The sequence below is a fragment of the Buceros rhinoceros genome, unplaced genomic scaffold (assembly GCF_000710305.1).
Source record: "Buceros rhinoceros silvestris isolate BGI_N320 unplaced genomic scaffold, ASM71030v1 scaffold15602, whole genome shotgun sequence".
Classification (NCBI taxonomy): Eukaryota; Metazoa; Chordata; class Aves; order Bucerotiformes; family Bucerotidae; genus Buceros; species Buceros rhinoceros.
This window is the reverse complement of record NW_010398431.1, coordinates 18,106-30,782: the sequence shown is the minus strand read 5'-3', so window position 1 is coordinate 30,782 and position 12,677 is coordinate 18,106. Positions and strand designations below refer to the sequence as shown.

At 38.7% G+C, this 12,677-nt stretch overlaps 1 protein-coding gene across 1 annotated transcript in view; it reads left to right on the top strand.

The window, feature by feature from the left end:
- Positions 1–8,634, top strand: part of GPX7 (glutathione peroxidase 7) — a 9,230-nt gene extending 596 nt beyond the window's left edge. The window contains exons 2-3 of the mRNA XM_010131099.1: positions 6,151–6,412; positions 8,252–8,634. Of these exons, the coding sequence (XP_010129401.1) occupies positions 6,151–6,412; positions 8,252–8,415 (426 nt within the window). The 3' untranslated portion in view covers positions 8,416–8,634. The remainder of the gene's footprint in view (positions 1–6,150; positions 6,413–8,251) is intronic.
- Positions 8,635–12,677: the final 4,043 nt, after the last annotated feature.

Here is a 12,677-nt window from a genome sequence, read left to right as displayed (position 1 = left end):
CTGCTTGCTTTCTCTTCAACAGGAGTAGTCGCACCGGGGTGTGCCTATTGTAGCTGAAGCTCAGGAACTTTGTATAACTTACTTTTGGAGCTTATTTCTACCTTTTAACTGCACGACTTTTAGTAATCTAGTTTTGCCTAAATCCCATCCCTTTTTAATGTTCTAATAAAGAAAAGATGGGATTTAATCAATGGCTAATGTAGTTAATAGATTTCACTGTAATTATAAAAAAAGTGAAAGACATTTTAGTATCGGAGTGTAGTGAAATTGTAGCAACATCATGCTATTCTGCTTGTTACTTTTTAGTGTGACAGAGTTATGAAGAAGCGCATGTAGACACACATACACTTTTATGATGTCTTTTAAATGTTATTTACATATTACATTACAGAGCTCTAGGTGGAGCTTTCCTTCCCATTTTAAGAACAGTTTCCTTTAATTTTATTTTATCTTATTATTTTGTAATGGTTTGACCATCTAGGTCAGTACCTATGGAAGAGTGAAAGGGAACATAGCACATGGGAGGCGTAATACTGCAAGCTCTCATAGACACATTCACAAATTACGGAAGCTAAGCTCAACATAAAGCCTGCAACTGCCACCCTTAGCTCTCAAGTGACACATCTGCGATACAGCCAGGCAGTCCAGCAGCTTAGCTGCTGCCCAGAAAGGCAGGCACTGCTTCTCACATTCACCCATAGTCCCCACCTTCATGTTTCCACATTCCTTTCCCTCCTCCTCAGACACAGTGTGTCTGAGCTCACTATTCCACAGCAGCAGGTCACTAAAACACCGTCAGGAAGGCAGAGAAGGCCCACAGGAGGAGATTTACCTTTTCATAGGCTCAGTAGAAAAGGATACTTGTACATTTGGACCAAATGAGAGGTCTGAATCTTATCTGGTCAAAGTCCTCCTCTCCCTCTGTTCACAATGTGGATAGAGCAGAATTGGCCCGATGCACAGTCAAATTGGAAAAACTATGGAACTTATTCAATATGAAGCAGTATTTGCCTTTTTTAGGAGTTCCTTCTAAAGGCTCTGTCAATAAATCCCATTACTGGGGCATGCTTGTCTGCAGGTCATCTGCAAATCTGTCTGAATAAGCAAATACCACTTGTAGCTTCGCTACCTCAGGGACAGAATTCACATGGAAAGGAGTAAAGGAGGAACTCAGAGGAATTTGTTACAGCCACCCTGCAGACAGTTGAGGGTGCTCATCCCCTCTGGAACTAGGTACAGAGCCTGCCCTGCTGTCTCATGAGCAGGCCAGGTTAGGGTTATGCGTCTGTCACCAGTGGTGCCCTGATACCAGCCCATCCTCAAGGCTTGACTTTCGTAAGGGAAAGCTCGAGAGCCACACCTTGGAAAAGCAAACACCATCGGCAAATGGCACTCCTTGATCTCTGCTAGGCCATACAGAATCGTTTATTCCAAAAAAAGTGATGATCTGCTTCTGTAGGGTACAAGAAGATTTGCATCAGAAAGCCTATAAATGTTCAGGCTAGCTGCTGTTTGACAATGCATGTGCACAGTTTTAGAGAAAATTAGAGCAATAAAACACATGCCTTTCTGTCATTACATTGTCAGAACAAAGGTTAATTAAAACTAACCTTTATTTCTTAAACCTGCTTAAATCTCCAGTTACATAAGTAATGTTAAGATATAAGTTTATCATAATATTTTAAAGCTATTAAAATAAAGCAAATAAATCAATAAAAATACCAAAAATAAATGAGGGAGTACTGCCTTTTTATGGGGGCATAAGAAATTATATTACCAGAATGCTAAAAATTTGGCATACATGCTACAAGATTTGCTATCATCTACCTGAAAGCAGAGAAAGGGAGGCCTACTATGACTGGGAAAAAAAAAAATGAGTACCACAACTGAAAAAAGCTGTCTGTTTTACTGTGGTGTGCAAGAAGGCCACCCTCCTATGACTTTTCCAGGCTACCATACTGATGTTGACATATCTAAATTAAAAACGAAGAGCAGTGATGCATGGCTGGAAAAGAATCAACAAGATCTGAATAAGATTAGTTTTCTATCTAATCTATCCACCTATCTAATTCAAGAAAGCTGATATTTTAGTTTATGATCTCTGTCAGATGTGCTGTAACAGGCCATATTCTTACCAAAACCAGGTTCTGTTTGGGAGTCAGGACTCCCAAGCATCTGCTGTTCCCTGCTGTGTTCATATCTATCTAAGTATAATAGTGCCTACCCACCTGCCTGCCTACCTATCTACCTACCTACCGCACAGCTAACTACAGTGTGCTGAGGTATAATTAAGCCGTGTTAGTGCCACGCTTCGGAAATTGTGAGCCAAAGGTACGATAATAACGTAGAAGCATTAGGCACTATAACAACGTCAAGTATTATTTTACTGTTGAAAGTAATGGTAGGCACTTTGCATCACAGCTCTCTGCAGTCTGAGAGTGTGGTATTACTGACTTTGTATAAATACAGAGTATAGCTACTTAATTACTGTATGGAGGGTTGCTATTTTTTTCCATGAAAGTAACAGCTCTGTGAGGTGGCGTAATCTGACACTTGGGGCTGGTTCTTCCATCAGTCAGATGGAGCCAGTTAAGAATCTCCAGGTCTGAAAACCTAAGTGTCGTATTCACTCTCTCTGCTAACAGCTCCACAAAGGGTTTCCTGAAGCTGCTAGCAGATTCATAAATCTCTCCAGGGACGTCTTCCTCACGGAGGTACACTGGTGTAAATGTTAAGAAAACCAAGACCTATTTTTGCAGTGATAAATAAATGAGCTATTAGAATGCACGCGTTTTCGAAGCAAAGGGAAGGAAAGGACAGTATTAAGAGGACAGACAATGGCCAATGCAGAATTGAGCTTAAATTAAGTCATTTTTGTAAGGTCCAGGATGAATTGTTTGCACTGCACACTAGGTGGTGTACTTGACTTGCACTCTCAGAGCCTAAAGTCAGTTAAGAGGCATATTGAACTTACTTTGAATCATTAATAGTTGTAGGAAGTCAAAGTTACAGCCTCTCCATGAAAGCAAAAAGAGAGGCTGTTATTTATTAAAAATCAAATATAGACCCCAAAATATCTCCGCATTTAATCACTTCTGATACCAGACACTTGAACAATAACTTGGTAAAGATTTTTAAACAACCGTTTTAAACATTCCTTATGAAATACTAATGAATCCTGAAAGGCTTTTTATTACATATGTCACTATACTTTTAGGTTTGCACTATGAAATTATGAAGTTCAGTAATAAAACACTTGTTTTCCAAGGAAAAGAGAAGCAGAATGTGTCTGCCATTCTAAGAAATGCTGCGTGTAGTTTCCTCCTATTTTGTGGGAGAACGTTCGGAAGTTTACACCATTTGTGGTGTGAGCTTCCATGCCTTTCGCCACCATGCTGAGTAATCACTGGTTTTAAACAGCTGTAAATTAAAGTTGTTTCTTTTTGAGTGAATTCTTCCAAGCCCTCCTAACTTCAAAATCAAGTAAAAGTCATAAAAGGCTGACCATTTTAATTGGCAAGTCATCTTTCACATCCTTATAATATGAACATAATACCTTCACAACCTTATTTCCCCCAAACCTCCAGTGATAAATTCTCACACTACTGTTGTACTTGGGATAAAGTACCAATAGACATGAATACAGTGAGGTATATTCTGCATCATGACAATGCTGAGTCTTAAAGTTATTTTAAAAAGCCTCTAGAATTTCATATGAAAGAACTACATGTGACTTCAACTCTTAGTGTTATGATTTATCTTTACTACAATCGTACTAAACTACCATTGTCACTATGTTTGGTAAATACTCATCAGTTCAAAAGAGCAGAACTGCCAATAATTTTTACGTCCAATATGTAAGTTCAATTTGAAATGTTGGCAGTCTGCAACAGGAATGCATCATAAAATTATTACTGCTTCTCTGAAAAAAAAATTGAGATTATACACTGTATCTTTGGATGTTTTAGGAGCCTAAATTTAAAATTGCAGGTGGAGCTCGTACATGCAGTCTGAATGCATGTGTTGCTTTGGAAGTTAGCTAGATGGCTCCAGATCATATTTCAGATGCAAGCATACCAGCATTGCTTTGATTATATTCTGTTGACACAGTACACCACAAAGAAGATTACATTAACTTCTGCTTTATAAGATTACCTGTCTTCCAGGGAAAACAGCGCTCCTCCAAAACCACTTTAAATATAGCCATATACCTATAGATGGTACAAAATAAACAGTGTTAATGTTTAATGAAAGAAACTATAAACACCAACATCCCCTTAGCCTTTTCTTTACTCATTCCTGCCCCTTCCAGGGATTTCCTCATATTATACCACACCTTACCCAGATTGAGGGCTTTTATATGCCTGTTTGTTCTCTGTCCTTAAAAACACCATTAACATGCAGTCATATCTTTTTCATATATTGCAATTTATTCGATGCACTCTATTCATATTTCCTAGATACCTTCATATTGTGTATAATAACATACGCATAGGAATATGGAACATCAGTACCATCAGAATCCAAAGTTTAAATTGAGCAGAGTATGAGACTTGGTGTCAGGAGTTTTCACTTCTTTTTCTTGTCCTGCAGTTACCTACTAAGTAATTTGATCAAGTCAATTAATGTTTCCAAGCTTCAGGCTTTCCTCTTGTGGCACTGGGCACTTCAACTCACACTGACACTAATGCAACATGCCAGCTCCTCTGAAACTTCCAAACCTGTGTAGAAAGAGCCTGTGTGAATAGCTGCTGTTGTACTAGCTCTGGGAGGAATGTGTTGGCTACTTTAATTGAATTGAAACTTTTTCTGCAATTTGAGAATGAAGGGCCAGCTTCTAGGCTGATAGGTAATCTGTAGAAACCCACTGGATTCGGTTTAAACTGGGTAGAATTTTGGTTCCCAAATCATAACGCTTTTCCTGCACTATGCATGATTTTAATCTAGGTGATAGAAACATTTTTAGTATTATAATATTTATGTTGCCTTATGACTCTTACAAACTGGTCTGGAAAAGACACAGAATGTAGTTAGATGGAAAAGAAACATCACTACAAAGTGCACAGTGCTATTTTTATTAATAAAATTATGTATCTAAAGGATCTGTGACATTCAGCTTCAAACTACTCTCAAGGAAATATTAGAATGTGATAAACCTATGTAGAATGAATGGCAAGTCACAAAATTGATAAGAATAATAAAAACTGTAAGTCTAAAATTAAACTCTAGAAGTTATTTAAGGATAAAGTATCTCAAAAACTAATGGAAAGGTCTTCATGGCCTTGAGAAACTGTAGGAAGTATCAGCTCAGGGTTAGCTAACTTAATTTCCCCATCAAATTCTTGGTGGAATCTGTTCCACCATGTATTTTCCATACATGTGCTTGTATTTTCCTGTAGTATTCATCTGTGTTTGGCATCTTGCTCTCTGCTGGATCTGCACCAGCAGATAGATGCCTGGTGACAGTGTCCAAATGACACCATGGGCACAACATCAAAGATGATAAACCACAGGAGTAACTCTTTAAAGGGCAGTGGCACAGCCTCCACTTCCAGGAGTCTCTAAGTAATTGAGGCAGTAAACCTTTATGCAAAATCTGTTGTAGTTTTGTCACAACTAAGTAGACTTACCCTAGACCTGGTGGGAAGTTTTACAGTCCATACTGTATAGACCAACACAAAATTGTGTAATTGCTTCTGTTAACTTCCAGATCAAGACATCTACACTCGTGATGATAAATTCTGTACAAGAGAAGATGCTGCAGAACAGCCGCTTCATTACAGATAAAATGAACTACCAAAAAACCTTTAATTTGCAAGTTTCTTTCGTGTACACCTTAGGGGAATGGTCATTTCTTAAATACGCTTAGAAACTATCCAAAAGGCAAAATGGAGGAACATTGATTCTCTGTACACTGAGAATTAAGATTGCTTAGCAGTTTGCTGATTGGCTTCATGGTTGACAAGTGGGAATACCTAAAAGGAATAATAAATCTTCCTATTGTGAATAGAACTCAATGTAGGTTCAAATATAAGTGTTCGGTCACAGCTCTCTAGACATCCTCATTTTTTTGAAAATAATCTGCATCCCAGCCTATCTGTTGGAAAACTGACATGTCCAGCATGTTTTTTAATCTCACTTGTTCTTCAGGTGTCGCTAGTTGTCAACGTTGCAAGTGAGTGTGGGTATACAGACAGCCACTACAAGGCCTTGCAACAGTTACAGAGAGACCTGGGCCCATACCATTTCAATGTGCTGGCATTCCCATGCAATCAGTTTGGGCAGCAAGAACCAGACACCAACAAAGAAATTGAGAGTTTCGCGCGAAAGACTTATGGTGCCTCCTTTCCTATGTTCAGCAAAATTGCCGTCAGTGGAGCTGGTGCGATTCCTGCCTTCAAGTACTTAATTGGTGAGTAATCTGGAACATTGTGGGGTTGATCGCCCAGTGTAGAATTCCTCTGACTAAAAATACCATCTGACAGAAAAAAGATATCTGCAACTTTGTTCGCAGAATCATAGTGCAGAATTGTCAGGCTCAGAGAGGTGGGAAGTCACGTAGTCTATCCTTCTGCCCAAGGTAGCTGACAGCTGACAGCTTTGCCTAACCTTCTAAGAAGAATCTCCAGGGATGAAGACACTATGGTAACAGATGCCGTGTAAAAGACAAGTCTAATAAACTGGAATACAGGTCTCCTGTATGCATACAACATCTGATCTTCCTTTTTCCATTTTGTAGTCTCATAAGTGCTTCTCCTGTGACGTGACTGCTGCAGGTTGAATTTATAAGATTCGTATCAAAGCTGTAGGATAAGTGGAAGCAAAACACCTAAGTAATTTACTTCAACAATCAAAAAATGAAAACAGGGACTAAGAGATGTTCTTGAGTACTCCCTTCCTCCTTCCCTGCCAAGCACTGGAATGGTGATACTGTACAGTTCCTCCAGTTTGAATCTGCGTTACAGCTAGCAATGAAGAGCTTTTGCTGGTTCTTAGCAGACAACTGACAAAATACACCACATTGCAGGATATTCTCTATCACGGCACTACGTTTCTTGCACTTAACAAATGCTCTAAATGTTAAACTAAAATGTCGTTCTTTATCCAAAGTGAAGGAAATGTCTTCCAGCAACGATATATACTAAAGCCCAATATGACACAGTATCACCTGAGCTGCACTCTGCAAGGACCATATCACTGCTGCTTCTCTCTGGCACCACAGTGTTCTCACACATACCACTGAATTTAAAGGAGTGTCGGTAGTATTGGTGTTGACTTCCCCAAGCACACCTCCTTCCAGGTGCCAGGCAGGGATCCTTCTGCTAGCCAAACTTCCCTTTAATCCTCTTCACATACTTCCATTTTTGTTTTGCCCAGCAGAGTTGTCACTGCAGACATGTCACATGAAACTCACAAAACTTTGGATTCCCTGTTTATCCACAGGCAAAGAGAGGCTGCTGGAAGTGGTGTATTTTTGCAGCATAATGACAAGACAGTCAACAGTGTAGGTCTGGCTGTGTCTTGATGATACTCTGACATATTTTCTGATTCCTTATGAAATTTTGCCCAATGTATACTCAATGGGAAAAAGACTCTAATTTGTCTGTAGCGTCTGTACTTGTGTTATTAGTGGGATGAGGCTTCCTGGTCTGATGAAAATTCTGAAGATTGTGTTAGACATGTGGCAGAATAGTAAAGGATAAGAATGCAACTCATGTAAGAGTATGTGGTCATGGACAGGAAAACTGTAGTAGATGAGGTTTAGGGGGAAACCTGGTGGAACAATTTAATTTGTTATTTCTTCATGTAGCACTTCTTGAAACATTCTTCTGAAGCACATGATACTGGGTGGTTCTGGAGGAAAAATCCTGCACCAGCAAGAGGGGAGGATACATACAGCTACACTGTTATGCCAAATTCTATTTTCCTGTCAATGTTCAGCTGTTTCAGATTTATCTACATAGCACAGACACACACACACATGCACATACACTTTAAACTGATTATAGTGCTTTCTCCTATTTGTCTGTCTCAAGCTTGACTGTTTCCATTAGTCTCCAGGGGGCTACTGTCTAGTTAAAGCTCCCTGTCTGACAGAAAATTAATCTTATTATTCAAGCTGAACTCCCTCTTAATTTTACATTCCTTCTTCCTCTGAGAGTGTAATCATCAAATTGACATGAACAAATATCAGGAATTGGCTAACGTGGTTTTCTTTTCTAACTTTCCACATTTTTTTTTTCCCCTGTAGATTCCACAGGAGAAGAACCAACCTGGAACTTCTGGAAATATCTGGTGGACCCCGATGGAAAAGTGGTAAAGGCCTGGGACTCTACTGTCTCTATTGAAGAAATAAGGCCTTATGTTACAGAACTTGTAAGAAAAATCATCCTGAAGAAGAAAGATGAATTATGACTTTAAAAAAATGCCAGCATGCCAATTACATCTTTATTGAGAATTAGAGTTGGCCTTTGTCTTTTCACAACCCAAGAGAGAGTTTACGGGGAAGGGAAATCATGAACAGTGGAGTCTATATTCATAATCCTAAGAATGTAGAAAACAGCAAGTTATCATGGCCAAAGTTTTTTAAATTTGACTTTCTGGGAAAGAAAAACTCTTCAGCAATTGTTTCTTTCACAATTCAAATTATTATTGTTGGAAACACTATAGAAAGTTGGTTCATGTACCTGTAGGAAGAAGGCTCAGAATAATGAGAATTTACTGATTGGGATCTCACTGACATCTACAATTCTGTTGTCATATTTTGATTGCAAATGAAAAAATAAAGATGAATGAGTGCATGATTGAATTAAGTCATGTGCTAGGAAGAATGCCAAAGAGGTACCTTCAGTCCAGGCAGACTCATCTAGATATATATGTTTAATATGTTTAATTTCATCTGCCTAGAAAGTCAGTTAAGAAGGGCATGGGGAAAAGACATTTACAAAACTTCACTGAAAGAAATGTGAAGACAAAGTCTCTGTAAAATTCTCTAAAAATTATGAGAAGAATTTCTGCATTTTTTCACTAAGTAAAGATTACCAGATGACATTTAAATAGTCATTTGAACATCTGTAGGACCAGACTCTATATAAAATGGCCATTTCTCTATTTTATTAGTATTTTGCTTGAAAAGAATTACTCTTGCCTCATACAATTGATATTATATTTATTTCTCAATTTATAACACCATCTGATTTTGCTGCATGTATGGACAAACATTAGGGAATCAACATTTTTCCATGGAAATAATTTTTCAGATGTTTAATCGTTGCATATTGTTACATGGTTTAATACCACATTAATGTTACCAATGTTCAATGGGACCTTTTCCAAACGCAACACTTAGGCATCTGCTTAGACTTCAGACCACAAAACTTCTTAAATCATACTAAAATACTAACACTAACATAAACACTAAAATAATAACAATAACACTAATTATAGCCCCATTGTTCTTTGACAGAAATGCTTTGAAAATCTTGTCAGCAAGAACTCCACAAAAATGCAACATAAAGGTCTGCTGCTCTTAACCCCAGGATGATTTAAGAAGAATCTAGACTTGGCCAGTCGCAGTATTATTGACAAGCGAAATCTTTTTTGTGCTTCCTAATGCAGCACAGATAATATTTGTCCATATAGTTGTGAGTGCCCAAGAGTACAAATAAACCTTAATTGACCTGACCATGAAAAGAACTTTTTCCACCTCATCGTTGCCATTATAGCTCTTCAGTATCCAAACAGGCTCTAGTTGAAATCGAAGACAAGTATTACGGTACGCACTAGCCTGCAGAACAAGAGGGGAAAGAAGAGTACTGAAGAACTATTGGAAATAAAAGGGTTGATCTTAGCATACATTATAGTTCCCACGCTTGAACAGCTGCTATCACCTGAAGCCTTGGGCTCGTTCTATGGAGCACTCTAAGGAAGTAAGAGCTAGAAATACTTTCGGATTTGCAGAAAGACTGAAGAGCAGTAACAGAAGTATAAGAGCAAAAAAGAGAGATTGAGTAAGACAGCAGAAACGAGAAGGAAATTAAAAGACAGCTTGCAACCAAAGAATCTTTTGGGGCAACTGGGGCATGGAAATGTTCAGATCACATTGATACTACTGAGTATGTTCCAAGCTATTTTGGCTACTTCTCATTTGGAGTGAAACTTAAGAGTGCAGGACACTGGTGCTCATGGCAGTGAATATGACTGTATTTTCCTTCTCTGATGGTGAGAAAAGTGAATTCTACAGTCCATGCAGTCATTTAGAATATTCTTACATGAATCACTCGAAGACAATGGTTACTAAGGATATCACAAAGAAAGGAAAATCAGGCCCAGCTGATACTCTGCTGGGACAGAGAAACTAACTACTAGAAGAGGATCTCTTTTGTTATTCTGTAGAGTGTTTCTCTTTCCTCTCTCCAATGACACTAATGCAGTGCCCCAGCATGCTGGCAGCAAGTGCTGCAAGGTTTAAAATTTTCTCCTTAGAAAGTATGTTTCTATTTTACAGCTGAAGGCTGGATGAGCCCAGACTATGCTTTGAAAGATATTTTAAGCCCTATCAATTTCAATTTGGAGTGTCCAAATTCAAACAGAATTCTGGATTTACATAGAAATGATCTTGTGTTCTCTATTAGACAAATTCTAGTAGCCTAAAGAGATGCAATGGCAGTGATCAGTTGGAAAGGGTACATACTCTATGGACAAATATTGTTTATGCTGCTTTTAAAGGCATTCGTCATCATGGCTTGGCTTCACGAACGAAGATCTGGGAAGGGCTTTTCCCACGCTCACTGCAAGCGATGAGTGCACCCTTCTATCCTGCGCGGTGGATTTTTTAGGTGAGGCGCAGCGTGCGCGGAACTGGCTCCACCCTTTACACCTGAGGTGCATCTGCCAGGGCCTAGAGAGCTTGGACGGTGACAGCGAAGTCCTCAGGTCGTAGGTTTGGTTAGAGTATCCTCTTAGATGGATGAGCCTTACAAGGCTAAACGAGCTCCATCTGCCCGGGTTTGGAGTCAGAGTTGTCCTTCTCCTAGGATGGCTGCCCGAAGGCTAGTGAGCCCATCCTGCCCGTGGACACACTTTGTCTGACCCTTCAGTTGAGACCTGTCTGGTCTGGGAGACCCCACCGGAGGCATTATGAAGCACAAAAAAGCTTTTGCTTGTCAATAATACTGCAACTGGCCAAGACTAGATTCTTCTTAAATCATCGGAGGGTTAAGAGCAGGAGACATGTACATTGTGTTTTTGTTGAGATGAAAAGAGTTCTCTCTGACAAGATTTTCAAAGGATTTCTGTCAAAGAACAATGAGGCTGTAATCGTTATTGTTATTAGTTTAGTATGAGCTAAGAAGTTCTGCTCTGAAGTCTGAGCAGATGCCTGAATGCTATGAATTACTTAATACTGATGACTGTTAGAATTGGTATGCTTTCCAGTTTGGTAATTTAAAGGGAACTAAGGTAAGTATTACATATGCAAGCTTTGAAACAGCAACAGATTTGAACAGGCACATGATTTTAAGCACATAACTACTCCCTCCCAGGTTAACAGAAACATTTTCATTATTAAATTAAACATGTGGGATATATTCCATCCTTTCTTGCATGGGAATTAGTTTGTAGAACAAATGCTCTGGTCTTCTAAAATAAAAGTAAATATTCTTGGATGATGAATTCTAGATGAATTCATATCCAGTTATGCTTTAAGTACTTCATAACTTCCTCCTCAGAAAAATTGCAAAGCGAATTGCACTGGGTTGAATTTGTCTGTTGAGAATATGTAGAGGGCATGCCGAGATCAGAAATTACTGTTTTTGGCTCATGAGTTCCAACACTGTTTTAATCTGAGAGAGATCTTCCCTACAGCAAGTACCAAAAACTGTGAAACAGCTCTGAATATACAGCCTGAGACGAGTTTCTTTGCAGCTTGTCTACTTTGCAGAGAAAATACTAGTGTGCATTTACAGATGAGGACATTTATGCATGGAGAGTGATTATCTTCATCATCTAAGACGTGATCTCTTACAGTTTGCAACTTTGAAGGTGTAAACTCTTGGCATGTTGATTTAAATGCTAAACTAAGCACCAGGACACATGATTGTATAGTCATGTGCCCTCTTTGGCATGCCAGAGGCCAAATAAATAATTTTAAAGCCTAACTATAAATTTAAAATTGAAGGATACTTCTAATCTTCCAAAATTTTGTCTTATAAAGCATGTAAAGTCAGACCTACATATATTTAAAGCTCTGTTATGAAATGGTATATGTTACATTGAAATAGAGCGATTGAATGGAGCCACAGAGAAGGGTTTGATCCCCTCTCTTGGCACTGTAAATAGAACAAAATCAAATAGCCTAGTTATCCTTACAGCCACCTCTGGTACTTTAGTTATATGCTGGGGACATTTCAGTCAAGATCAATTTTCTGGTCTGAAACCTCATTAGCAAACTGGACATGATTTCTGTGTACTGGATGGTACACAGTTTGATAGTTTCAAACACATCAGCATCTGGTTCAATAAATAGCTGACCGTAGTCAGCACTATCAGGAGAGTAGACATCCCTTTGATTAAGCAAAGCAAATTTGATGCTACCTTCAGTTATTCCATCAACCAAATACGTTGTATACACATGTAAATTTATACTGCGGCTACTTGGAGAGTCAAATGAAATTTAA